We start from the raw sequence: 12,279 nt of genomic DNA, 5'->3' as shown, positions 1-12,279 counted from the left end.
CCTGGAGAACTGTCATGGGTGCCTTGTCATGCATCTGTGGTTAGAGTTTTCAGGGGGTTGGATATGCAGCCTACTATATCTGGTACTTCCCCCTCATTTCCAAACAGCAAGAGAGACTGGCTGCTCCTGATCTGGTAGCTGGCTTGGCATGCCTGCAGGTCACTGGTGCTCTGCTGCTGAACATTAATGGTGTCAGGGAACAGCACCATCAGGCAAGGCCACTCTGACCCTGATGGATAAAGACAAGAATGAATCCCTCCCCAGTCACACTGAATCTGAGCACAGACACTACACCCTGTTCAGGCCACAAAGGACCTACAATCCTGAGCTGCCTGCTTGGAGCCCAGCAGTTAACTCTGTACTCAGCGTTAGCCTCACTTTCTTCCTGCTGCCTTCTAAAGAAAGATATCCCATCACAGGATGCTCCCCACCCCCCCCCACACACCTGACAACATTTACTCCAGAGTGAAGCCCTTCTTCCATAAACTCTTCCTCACCATGCCTAAAGCTGACAATGGGTTCTCTCTCACACCACCCTGCAGGGCCACCTGTAGCTCCCCTGCTGTTGCTCCTCAGTGGGAGTCAGCCCCAGCAGGTAAATTCCTGCTGGTCTCTAAGGGAGGGCATTGGCTTGGGGTGCTGCAAGGGAAGACTGGCCCAAGATGCACTGTCACATGGGGAAGGATGCCAGGCCATGTCCAGCAACCCTGTCTTGCTTCCAAGTGCACTGGCAGCTCTTAGAAGTCCAAACCTATTCTGAGACAAGTTGACCTGCAGGTGTAGAAGTTTCAGATGATAAGTTGCCCAGACAGGTACAGTGCCCAGGCCCCACAGTCATCTCAGCACCAGCCAGAAATGACACACCACAGATGATGCACAGACATGCTTGGTTCTAATGACACCTCATGCCAGATGCTCACCTGGGGAAGCCAGAATCACTCCACCTCCAGTGGAGACAGGGCTTCCATGTTGTTATCAACTGCATTCCTGAATGTTCTGGTCTCTGTTCACGTGACACCCAGGAAGTGGGTGAAGAAAGCAGGGGCCTGCCTTCTGGGTCGAAGGTGCCCTTTGAGAGGGCTCTGGCCCAGGGATTTGTTCTTGGCTAGCTGCAGGCCTAACTTAATCAGGTGTCACTGACAGGAAATAAGCTACACACACACAGAAGGTATGATGGTTTTGACACATGTATGCACCAAGAAACCATCACGACATGACACTCAAGATGAGGGATTCCACCTCCTGTTCTGGGACTCCCTGCCCTACCTACCCTCATCCCGCCCCCTTGTGACCACTGATGTGCTGCTGTCACTATGGAGTTGCGGGGGTTGTTGAGAAATTTGGAGCACAGAGTAATCTAATTGCACAGTGTGTCTTGGCCTGACTCTCTGGAGCTCCTCCCAGACTGGCATGCATAGCCACATTCTTTCCTCCCTGTGGCTGAGCGGGGTTCTGAGACCGGCTAGATAAATGAGGAGACAGGGAAATTATATTATTTTAATGAATATTAAAAGGGCCAATGTCAGACATTGGAATGAGGAAGTAGACACTAAAAAGCCAGAGCAGTTAGCCTCCTCCCATCTCCTTTTAAATGTTAAGTTACAAGAACAGGGAGAAATGAAGGTGTTACCTGTATCTACCTTCCCCTTTGAGATATGAACAAACTGCAAGCCTCCTTGAATGGGTAGTGAAGAATGAAAGGCATGTCTGGCCAAGGGAAGTCCTAAAATATCTATTGTTCCTGTGCTCGGGGTCGGCCTCTATGACATCTCCATGTTTTAGTACCCATCTTAGCCACCCAGATCCGTTGTCCTAACTTAGAGTTACTCGACATGACCATATATATTCTCCCAGCTCAGACAGTAGAAGACTACAGACATGAAATCTCATTTCCTTTCCCCTTCCCCTCCCCACCCCACTTCTCCCTACTTTTCCTGTTAAACTAAAAAAATCCTTGCTAAAACTTCCACCTTGTGAAACTCCTTGTTGTGAGGCAACTTGGAATGCCTTTCATGTTTGTGGATCTCCAGGACCTGTGATTTTGTGTGGAAACTGGGAAGCTGTGGAAATCCCCTCTCTCCTCCAGTAACAGTTCCAAGTGTGGATGCACCACACTCTGAATTTACAGGTTTTCTCAGAGGCTCAGTTTTCATAGGAGGAAGGGATGCGGGGAACCTCACTTCACTTACTGACCACACCTCAGAGTTCTTCCTACAAAAATATGCCTCTGGAGCTACACCAGTGTGGAAGGCACCTCCTTGGCCAAGTGCCAAAGATGGGTTTCCACTCAACCATACTGGAGGTGATAAAAAAAATTATTTGGGGGGAATAGAGAAATACAGAAGAGGTGGAAGGTGCTCTTCCTGTGCACGACAATGTCCATACTTTCCCTGAGTTTTCTTATCTCATTTAACTTCCACACACCTCTGGGGGGCAGAGGGGTTAAATGAAGGTGCCAGAGTGCAGAGCTCCATGGGAGAGCTGGGAGTCCCGGGGCCATCACCAAAACAAAGGGACCCAGGGGAGCACAGTTTGCAGAGCCAGGCCTTGTTCCAAGGAGATTACTTCTCAAGCTCAGCAAGCTTTACTGCATAGGAAAGAAGAGCTGCCAAAGAGAGTCAAGTTGGACTGTTTGATAAAAACCTGGCTGACACCCAAGGGCTTTTGAGATGGGAAGGGGTCCTCAGGAGTTTACTGCCAGGACTCATGGATATTTGCTTCTAGCTAACAGGCTGAATCTATAGAACAGGGAAGGAAGTGCGCCTCCCCCACACTATGAGGGTCAGTGGTCTGACTTTAGCTCAGCCAGACGGCCCCACAAGACGCCCTGATCTGATGGACAGCTGCAGGCAAAGCCACCTAGGAGCCTAGGGACAAGTGCCTGGACCCCAGCCCTAAATTACGAGCCACTCCACCTGGATGATGTGCCCCTGAGGCTGAGAAGGGCAGCAGCCAAGGGTAGAGAGGCACTGGTCCCTGGCAGCCCTGGCAGCCCTGGAACCCCTGGTGAGGCCTCAAGGGAACAGTTCACTCACTTGATACTAGTGCTGCACACCTGCACTCCTGTCTTATTTAATTAGAGCCACTGACCATTCCATACAGACTGAGGTCTTTCTTGTTCCTGAGTAAACAAAAATGTTTATATACAGGCTAAGACAAAATAAAATGAATATCCATGAATCTACCTTCTAACATGAAGTGTGGCAAAATTTTAAATTGGTATACTCATTAATTATTTTATATGTATATATTTATTCACGTATATTAATCATACAAGGAGTTTCATTGTGATAGTTCCACACATGTACACAACGTATTTTGATCATATTCATCCTCTCTACTACTCTTTCTTATCCCTTTTCCTCCACCCCCTTTTTTTATAATTCATAGTGGCTTTCACTGAGATTTTCATACCTTATACAATGTATTTTTGTCACATTCATGGCCCATCGCCCACTCTTCCTCCCTCCTCTTGCCATTGGTTCCCCCACCAAATAGTCACCCTTTTACATTTATGTCCTTCTTAAAGCTCTAGATTCTACATACATATGAGAAAAAAATGCAATATTTGTCTAAGTCTGGCTTATTTCACTTAATATGATGATCTCCAGTTCTATCCATTTTCCCTACAAATGGCATAATTTCATTCTTTTTTATGGCCAAATAATACTCCAGTGTATAATTGTTATATCACATTTCTTTATTCATATATTGATTGAAATGTAGAATGATTCATAGTTTGGCTATTACGAATAGTGCCATGATAAATACAGGTATACAGCCATCTCTGTGGTAACCTTCGGCTCTTTTGAGTCCCAGAACTGGGATGGCTCGATCATAGTGTAGTTCTAGTTTTAGTTTTTGAGGAACTTCCACACTGACTTCTGCAGTGGCTGCATTAATTTATATTCCCATTCACAGTTCATAAGGATTCCTTTTCCCCTACATCCTTTTGTTGTTTGTTTTCTTGATGACAGCTATTATAACTGGGGTGAGATAGAAACTCAATGTTGTTTTGATTTGCATTTCCTTTGTGGCTATGGGCGTTGAGTATTTCTTCAGGTATTATTAGCCACTTGTACTTCTTAGAACTGTCTGTTCAATTCACGTGCCCATTTATTAATCATATTATTTGTTCTTTCAGTTTTTAATTTTTTGAGTACTTTATATATTCTGCATATTAATCCCTTGTCAGATGAGTATCTGGCAAAGGTTTTTCTCCTATTCCATATTCTGTCTCTTCACTCTGGTAATTATTTCCTTTGCTGTGCAGAAGCTTTTTTAATTTGATTGCAATCCCATTTGTCAAATCTTCCTATTTGTGGATTTTTTTCCCTGAGCTATTGGAGTCTTACTTAGAAATCCATTGCCTATGTTTGTGTCTTGAAGCATTTTCCTTATATACTCCCCTAGTAGTTTTAAAGTTTTAGATATTACATTAAAGTCTTGATCCATTTTGAATTGCTTTTTTTTGGAACAGGGTGAGAGCTAGGGCTCTAGTTTCAGTACTGTACATGTGGATATCCAGCTTTCCAAAACCACTTGTTGAAGACGCCGTCTTTTCCCCAGCATGCTTCTGGCATCTTTGTTGACAATCAGGTGGCTGTGGCTGTGTGGGCTTATTTCTGGATCTTCTATTCTGTTCTAAATTAGTTTTGTGCCAGAACTGTTTTGGTTACTATGGCTCTGTAGTACAATTTGAAGTCAGTTATTGTGATACCTCCAGCATTGCTCTGTTTGCTCAAGATTGCTTTGGCTACTCAGGGTTTTTTGTGTTTTTGTATGAATTTTAGGATGTTCTGTTTCTGTGAAGAATGTCAAGGGGATTTTGATAAGGACTGACAAGATGGTTAGCTTTTGTCCCTTAATTGGAACCCTTTTCTATCTTTTGCAACCAAGATCCTTCACTAGTACTGAGATGAATGCAGATAACAGATTTGCAGGACAGGGTGGAGCAGGACTAGGCCTGCTTATTTTACCTGGTCAAAGCAAAGGTAATGACAATTAATTGAGTATTAAGAAATGGAACTCTAACATCTCATATGTGCATGACCAGTCCCTAAACAAATCAACCGAGGCCAAGTGTCTACTGGGTGTCTTGAAAGGAAAAAAAAATGGCTCTTGCTACAAAACTCAAATAAAAGGCACAAAGAACTCCAGGGCTATGCAGTGAGAGTTTCTTGTTTCCAACTGCCCTGGTGAGCTTGAAGACAGAAAACAACAAACTCAACTCCTGAGCATTGGCTCAGGGGCTCCATGATTGCATACAAAGTGTCACTTCTCTCCTGCAGTCCCAGGTCTGAGATCCCTGAACTAAAAGCAGTGGAGTCCACCAGCCTGGGTACAGGTGGATCTAAAGCCAGCTGACCTCCCACTGGCTTCCTGAGTAGAAGTTAGGAGATCATTTGGTAAGGAGTAGAGTCTCTCACCTCAGAAGTGGGAGCCTGTTGGGGGATTCCCAATCCCATTGAGCTCCCTTCTCTGGCTGATTTAAGAAGCTGTTATTGCCTCTCTGAGAGTCACTGTGTAAAGCGAGGTCATTTTTCTCACACCCACCCTACCCCTACCCCATCTCCATGGCCTCAGCATGGCTGTGGAAGCAATTACAAGTAAGACTCCTGAGGAAATGGCTCACACTTCTGAAAATTATGACTATGCCAACATGTACTAGCAAAAACCTGGCTGAACAGGTGAGTGTGGATCTTGAGAGGGTCTGACCGAAAAGGAAAGACCACCACTCCAGGCCAGGCTGTTGACGAGGGTTATCCACCTATTCTGGAGTCGACAACCAGAACTCATCCCAGAAGGGAATCTGCTGGTTCACTGAAACCTTGGCTGGAGAATGGTCTCATGAAATGAAACAGAAAAGTCAAAAATTCCTTGCAGGAGTGCAGATAACTTAAGGGATACACTGTGAGTGCTCTGACAAAAAGCAGAGCTAAAAGACATGCCCAATACCAAGGCCCCAGGAAACCTTCTGCACAGAGAATACTGGCACCCTGGTAAATTGCCAAAGGAGCTACTCTCCCATAAGCTGGAGATGCACTGAAGACCCACCCACTGGTGGGAAGTCTACAAGTGAGACTGTGGAGCTGTCATGACAAAGGAGAAGAGGCAGAGTTCAAGTGCAGGAGGCCGGATCACTACCCAAGTATGCCAATGCTTAGGCTCTTTGGTATTGGTGAATCATCACTCATGAGGCTGCTAGGATAAAACTGATGGATAACACTAATGCATTCCTATTTCATTTGTGCAACATTGATAAAAATGTAAAGAAATTAAACTGGGTCTGGTAAACAGTCTCCATGCCTGGAATAGTGCCTGGCCCATGGTGGGTGTTGTTAATAAACTTCGCTGGCCTTGCCTGATTCTCCGACTTGACTGAATAGAACCAAAGCCTCTTGAATGAAGGAGAGGCTTCTATAGTTTGGATCTGAAAAGTCCCCAAAGGCCCACGTGTCAAAGACATAGTCCCCAGATGAGCCCTAGAGGGAGGTGGTGGAACCTGTAAGAGATAGGGCCTAGTGGGAAGTTTAGGTTACTGGGGACATGCCCTCAAAGGAGATTATAGGACCCAAGTCTCTTCCTCTGTCTCTCTTTGACATTTCAGCCACCAGGTGAGCAGCCATGACATCTTATCTCACCACAGACTCAAAAGGGTGGGCAAAACAACCATGCACTGAAATCTCCAAAACCATGAGTTGAGATAAAACCTTCTCTCTTTGTAAGTTGATAGTCCCAGGTGTCTTATTATAGTAATGGAAAGCTGATTAACACAGCTGTCATCTATAATAACATCATAGTCAGACACTATGTTCCAAAGGCTCCTCTACCATTCAGAATACTCTTTGTGAGCTAACATCAGTTCCCAGCAGAACATGGTGTCATGAAAGTTCACTACCAGAAATGAGGACTTAATGGAGGTAGAGGCACATCAGATCATAAATGGAGCTGTACTCTGTGCCCACCTTATGGTAGCCCATTGGAATCCTGAAACTGTGCTGTGGAGACTTTCCAGTTCCTGGGCATTCAATTGGCAAAGACATGCTCAGTAACAAGCAGAAACTCTGCCCTGGCTCCCTGACCCAAGATGTGGAGACCTCTGTGGCAGAAAAGGCTAGTGGAAGTCTCAGGAACACCCTCTCCACTCCAAAATAGTGACTCATTTGCAATACTTCATCCCTGGTGACTAACAAATGCTGCCAACCTGGGAGGGAGATCTCTGCTGCATCCCTGTTTAACTTGCCAGTTGGGTTTGTGTGGAAGACATGGAGCCTTAGAGAAAGTCAGTGGACTGTCCTAGGTTCCCTGTGGATTCTGTCATTGCTGGTGACCTCCTTCCTGGAGCAAACTCACTACAATCCTTGGCTCTAGTACAAAGCCATTGCTTTGGTGATGACTGCCTGTGTGTACACCTGTAGGTACACAGTTCTACCTGTGCAAGTGTACCTATGTGTGTACATGTCTATACACAAGTGTACCTGTGCATGTGTGCACATGAGTGTACTTATGGGTGTGTGTGTGCATGTATGTGCAGAAGTGTATCTATGTGCCTGTGTGTATGTGTATACACAAGTGTATCTGTGTGTGCATGTGTTTATACAAGTGTATCTATATACATGTGTGTACAGAGTGTACCTGTGTACAATTGTGTATGTACATGTGTGCATGTATATCCTCAAGCGTATCCGTGTACCTGTGTGTGCATGTGTGTATACAAGTGTGCTCGCGTGTGTTCAGGGACTAGCAGAAGCTTGTCAAGCTATCCTTATGACAAGGCCACAACAAACCTTCACTGCCTTGCCTCAGCTCACTGATTCTGTGCCATCATTCAGCCAGCAGAGAACTGACTTTTCTATCTGAAGGACCTCATGCTGACCTACTGCATCAGAACAATAGGACTTAGAAGACAGCAAAGTAGCAAGACACCCTAAATGTTTGGATTAGGTGTTATAAGATGTAAGACACAAATTCAAAGAAAATAGAGGGATTTTCCACTCTAGTGAAGGCTACAGGCAGACAGCAGGGATCTTCAGCTGTCTGGAACATTTTTGGATATTCCCTGAAAGCAACATGTTGGACGATAGCCCCCAACCGATGCTAGGTGTGGAGGGCCACAGCAAGTGCTGGCTCTCTGGCTCACCTTCACAGGGAGGGGCTCTGCATATGGCTGACATGTCCTGAGGACCCCACAGTGACTGATGTGTCCATAGCAGATGTGGACACTGTGCAAATTCTCAGCAGTCCCAACAGAAGTCATACCCAGGGCCCTGGCCAAGGGCCTTATTCCTCCTGGGACTTGCTGGAGATTAACTGTGGCTCTGAGGTCCCAGAGTGAAATGGGCATTCTCAGACCCAGTCAGGTGCTGTCATCAGGGGTTCCCTACAGGACCAGGAGTCCCCAGGAGGTGACTGGAACTGATGGTGTCCTCCATTTCCCGCATGACCAGTATCTGAGTAAGCAGAAGTGTGACCTAGGCTTACAGGTGGCTCTGCAAGACCAACCTGCACAGCTGGAAGTGGACTGCTGTGGCACTTAGTCCCTCCCAAGGGAGATTCTTGGGAGGCACATCTGGTGATCCCCTTCATGTGTATGCAGAGACCCGAGCGCAGGCCCTGTGGCCTGGGGACAGAAGTTGTGAGAAGTCCTCTCAGAACAGGTGGCGAGTAGGAAGACAGCCTATTGGTAGGAATACTTTCCCAAACGCCCAGGAACCTCCTAGTCAGTAGCCAGGCAAGGGGCTACCCCACGATGTCCAGCAGCCATCCCAGGTCACACTCTGCCTGCTCCAAATGCTCTTTAGGCCACCAGGGCTATTTGACATTTTGACCAGCTGACTGCTCACCAGGGCAGTCTGCTGCCACACTGCTGTGGAGGAGGCGGAACCAAGGTCCCTGGGCTTACTCTGTAAACTTAACGCAGGGTTGTGTAAGAAGATCCTCACTGAAGGGTGCAGAAGGATCGCCCACATTTTTCAAATGGGAAAACAATAACTGAAGTGGTTAACTGATTGCCCCAAGACCTTGTAGCTTGGGATTCCCGTGAGACAGAATCAGAATTCCAAAGTGGTCTGTGCTCTCTGTGCCAAAGGAAGGACACCTGCATTGCCTCCCTTTTCCAGCAGAACTGCTTGGAGGGCCACTTTTCTCTTTGTCCTCCTCCTCTTCCCTCCTGATGTCTGCACACTGGGACAGTTAATCCTGGGGTGAGCTGATTTACAGGCTGCCCTTCCAGGACAGCTAAGGGCAAGGCGGAGGGCAAGGCGGAGGGCAGGGCTCCGCAGCCCCGACTTCTTGCTGCTTTCTTCCCAAGAGCTCTCAGGGCCAGCGATCACTGCCCCCCCCTCCCCTTGGGTTTGCCCCTCTGGGAGACCGCCAGTGGAACAGCCACCTCGGGCTGGTGGCCAGATCAGGGATAGACCCACACAGGGTTTCCTCCTTTTGGGCCTGCCCTGCCTCTTCAAGCAGTTGGTCTGGCAGTTAGAGCCCATCCCCACCCTCCCATGGTGCTCATCTGGGAAGGTGGAATTTGGCAACCTGCAGGCAGATGCCCCTATGCCAGGGCCCTGAGGCCCACTGCCCATCTTGAGGTCCCTGTGCGTGGAGGTGAGGTGGTGGCGTCCCAGCTGAGTGGGTCCCCATGGCCTGACAGGGGTACCTGCGTGGGAGCCATCCCCACTCTCTGGTTCCCTTGTCCTTCCTCAAAATGGTGCCCCAACCCAACTTCTCCCTCTGGTACACTCAGCCAGGTAATGACAACAGCAACACTTCCTGGGTAGCTCCTGGGTCAGGCACCAACCGCCTGCCCGAGCCAGGGTCTTGCGCGGAGCGCCCCGGCGGAGCTGGAGCAAGAGGCTCTCCCCCGCGCTACCGTCAGGCCTCCGCGGCCGCACGTCGGAAAATTGGGACGGCGGCGGGGGGAGGCGATCCGGGTACCTCCACCCTTCCCGGACTTAAGCACTGCCTGGCTCTCCCCCCATGCAGGGCGGCCGCAGCAATTCCGTCTCTCACCTTGAAGAAGCTCCGAAGGAAGTGCACGACGCCGAGCATGGTGCGGCAGGGGCGCCCGTGCCACCCGCAGCGAGACCGCCGAGCCGCCGAGCCGGGCTAGGGGACGGAGCCCCGCGCCCTGCGCCCCGCCCCGCGGTCCGCCCCCGACGGCCCAGACGCCCCGCCTCCAGAGCCCCGCAAGTGCTAGGCCCCAGGGATGCATCCTGGCATCCGCCCTGCTTACCCCATGCCTCGGCCACCCGCGGGACCAGGGGACACACACACACTAGAGCTATCCAGGGATATGGCCCAGGAGCCCCGAGAGCCCTCCTCCCGTGTGGCTTGCCCCGTACCCGGTGGGTTTCCTGAGCAGAGTGGGCGCTGAGAGTGTTTTTTGAGAGAAAGAGCAGGTGACAGGCTTCTTGCTCATCAGCTCAGGAAACCGTACACAGACACGCATCTCCATATGGGGTCCTGGCCTCACAGCTCCCTCACTTGGTGCGCCCCGGGGGCGGCCTCCCTTTCTGCCCCGGAGCTTTGCTTCAAGAGTTTTCAGAGCTCAGGTTTGCGCAGCACTTTCCTTTGTCAATTGAGGAAACAGAGGCACTAATGTAAGAGGCTTGGCCTGAAGTCTACACTCACTGCTGATGAGGGGCCATTGTGGCCCAGAATCCCTACGACCTAATTCTTGGTCGAGTGTCCCTCTCCTCCTTCCCTTCCCAGGCATGTTGTAGCAGACAGACTGGAGTGCAGAATGCTCACTGCGGTACAGGAGAGCAGCAGCGTTCTGTAATTTTAAATATTGTAGTTTTACATGAGAAGGCAAAGTGCCACCGACACAAGTGCATTATCCTGCAGCACATGGGATCCGGTGTCACAGGAGGGCTGAGAATCTGCCCAAGCCCACACCCCCCACCCAAGTCCTGGCCCCATGGAGTACAGCACATGCCCAAGGGTGCTCAGTAGAATATGTTTTTCACCCACATTTGGCCAGCCTCTGTTCTCCCCAGGCCTTCGAAATAATCAGGCCATGTTGGAAAGCTTACGAGGTAATGCCTAGAGCTAGATGCCTGGAGCTGAGAGGGCTCTGTGATGACATCTGAAGCCCTGCATCCACCACCCTCTGTGCCATCCACATGTGCAAGAGGCACATGCCTGAGCATGTGGTGGTGGGAGGAAAGGTGTGGGGCTCAGATCTGAACTCGACTAGGCTGCATACCACTTGTGTAATCTTGGTCACCTGCCCCAAACTTTCATCTTTAACATGGGAGAAGAATGCTGCCTGGGGTGGGATAAGAGAGTGCCAGGATAATAAGAAAGAGCCTGAGCTTCACAGGTGCTTAGCAAAACTTAATTCCCTTTTTCTTTGAAGGCTAAAAGCTAAAAGTGCAAAGCTCCCCAAGAAAGGGATAAGGTCTAGCAGAAACACGCTAACCCCTGGCCACTGGCTTACTGTATCTGAACACCAATATCTGACCAGCAGATGGGCCTCAGACTTGCACCACATCAGAACCAACTGGAGAGCATGTTAGGGAGAATTTTTGGACATTTGGTCTGCGGTGGGACCTGGGTCAGCCTCACAGTTAACTGAGGGGCTGACCCCAGTGGGGGAAGATAACTATCCCAATGGTTCCATTTACCAGGTACCTCCTGTGTCCCAATATGACAATGCTCTTGTCATGACTTAACCTCTATCGGTTAGTCCTGGGGAAAATGACATCAAGTGCTCAGGGGGAGTAATCAAAAATAGCTTTATGTCTGACTTTTCCTTCTGGAGCACACAATTTTCGGGAGGCTTGGTGTGCCCTCTCTTTTTTCATTAAAAGAAAAGAAATGGCAGGCTGGTTACATTTGCTGAAGGATTTGCACCACCGGGCTTCGGGTGAACCGTGTTTAAATATGACCCCCACGTCGTGTCGCATGCTGCAGTTAAGCAGGTGCAGCAATGTGGGTGATGGTGGGGAGGAAACATCACAGCAGACACCAAGCAGCAGGAACACTGAGGGCAGGCAGGCTGGACTTGGAGGAGCTGAGCTTCACTCGCTCTATTTCCCTGTGCTCAGAGTCCCCAGGCACACATCTAGATGAACCCACACTCCTAGTCAGGGGCAGGGTCACAAAGCACAGAAACCTGCCCTGGCTCACCTGGGAAGGGAGGGGTGTTGGGGGAACAGGTAGCGGGTCACACTTCCACAGGCAGGTGGAAGGATGTTGACTTGAGAAGCAGGAGCCAAAAGAGCCAGTCATGGCAGTGGCAACCAGAATTCCACCAGAGAAACTGCCCACTGG

General features: G+C 49.1%; 1 protein-coding gene across 1 annotated transcript in view; it reads right to left on the bottom strand.

The window, feature by feature from the left end:
• The window catches only part of Arhgef4 (Rho guanine nucleotide exchange factor 4), a 233,766-nt gene extending 223,641 nt beyond the window's left edge, over positions 1-10,125 (bottom strand). Inside the window, 1 exon segment of the mRNA XM_074070442.1 lies at positions 10,012-10,125. Within this exon segment, the coding sequence (XP_073926543.1) occupies positions 10,012-10,050 (39 nt within the window). The 5' untranslated portion in view covers positions 10,051-10,125.
• Positions 10,126-12,279: the final 2,154 nt, after the last annotated feature.

This window comes from Castor canadensis, chromosome 4, assembly GCF_047511655.1.
Source record: "Castor canadensis chromosome 4, mCasCan1.hap1v2, whole genome shotgun sequence".
Taxonomy (NCBI): domain Eukaryota; kingdom Metazoa; phylum Chordata; class Mammalia; order Rodentia; family Castoridae; genus Castor; species Castor canadensis.
The sequence above is the reverse complement of the archived record's forward strand: the minus strand, read 5'-3'. Positions and strand labels throughout refer to the sequence as shown.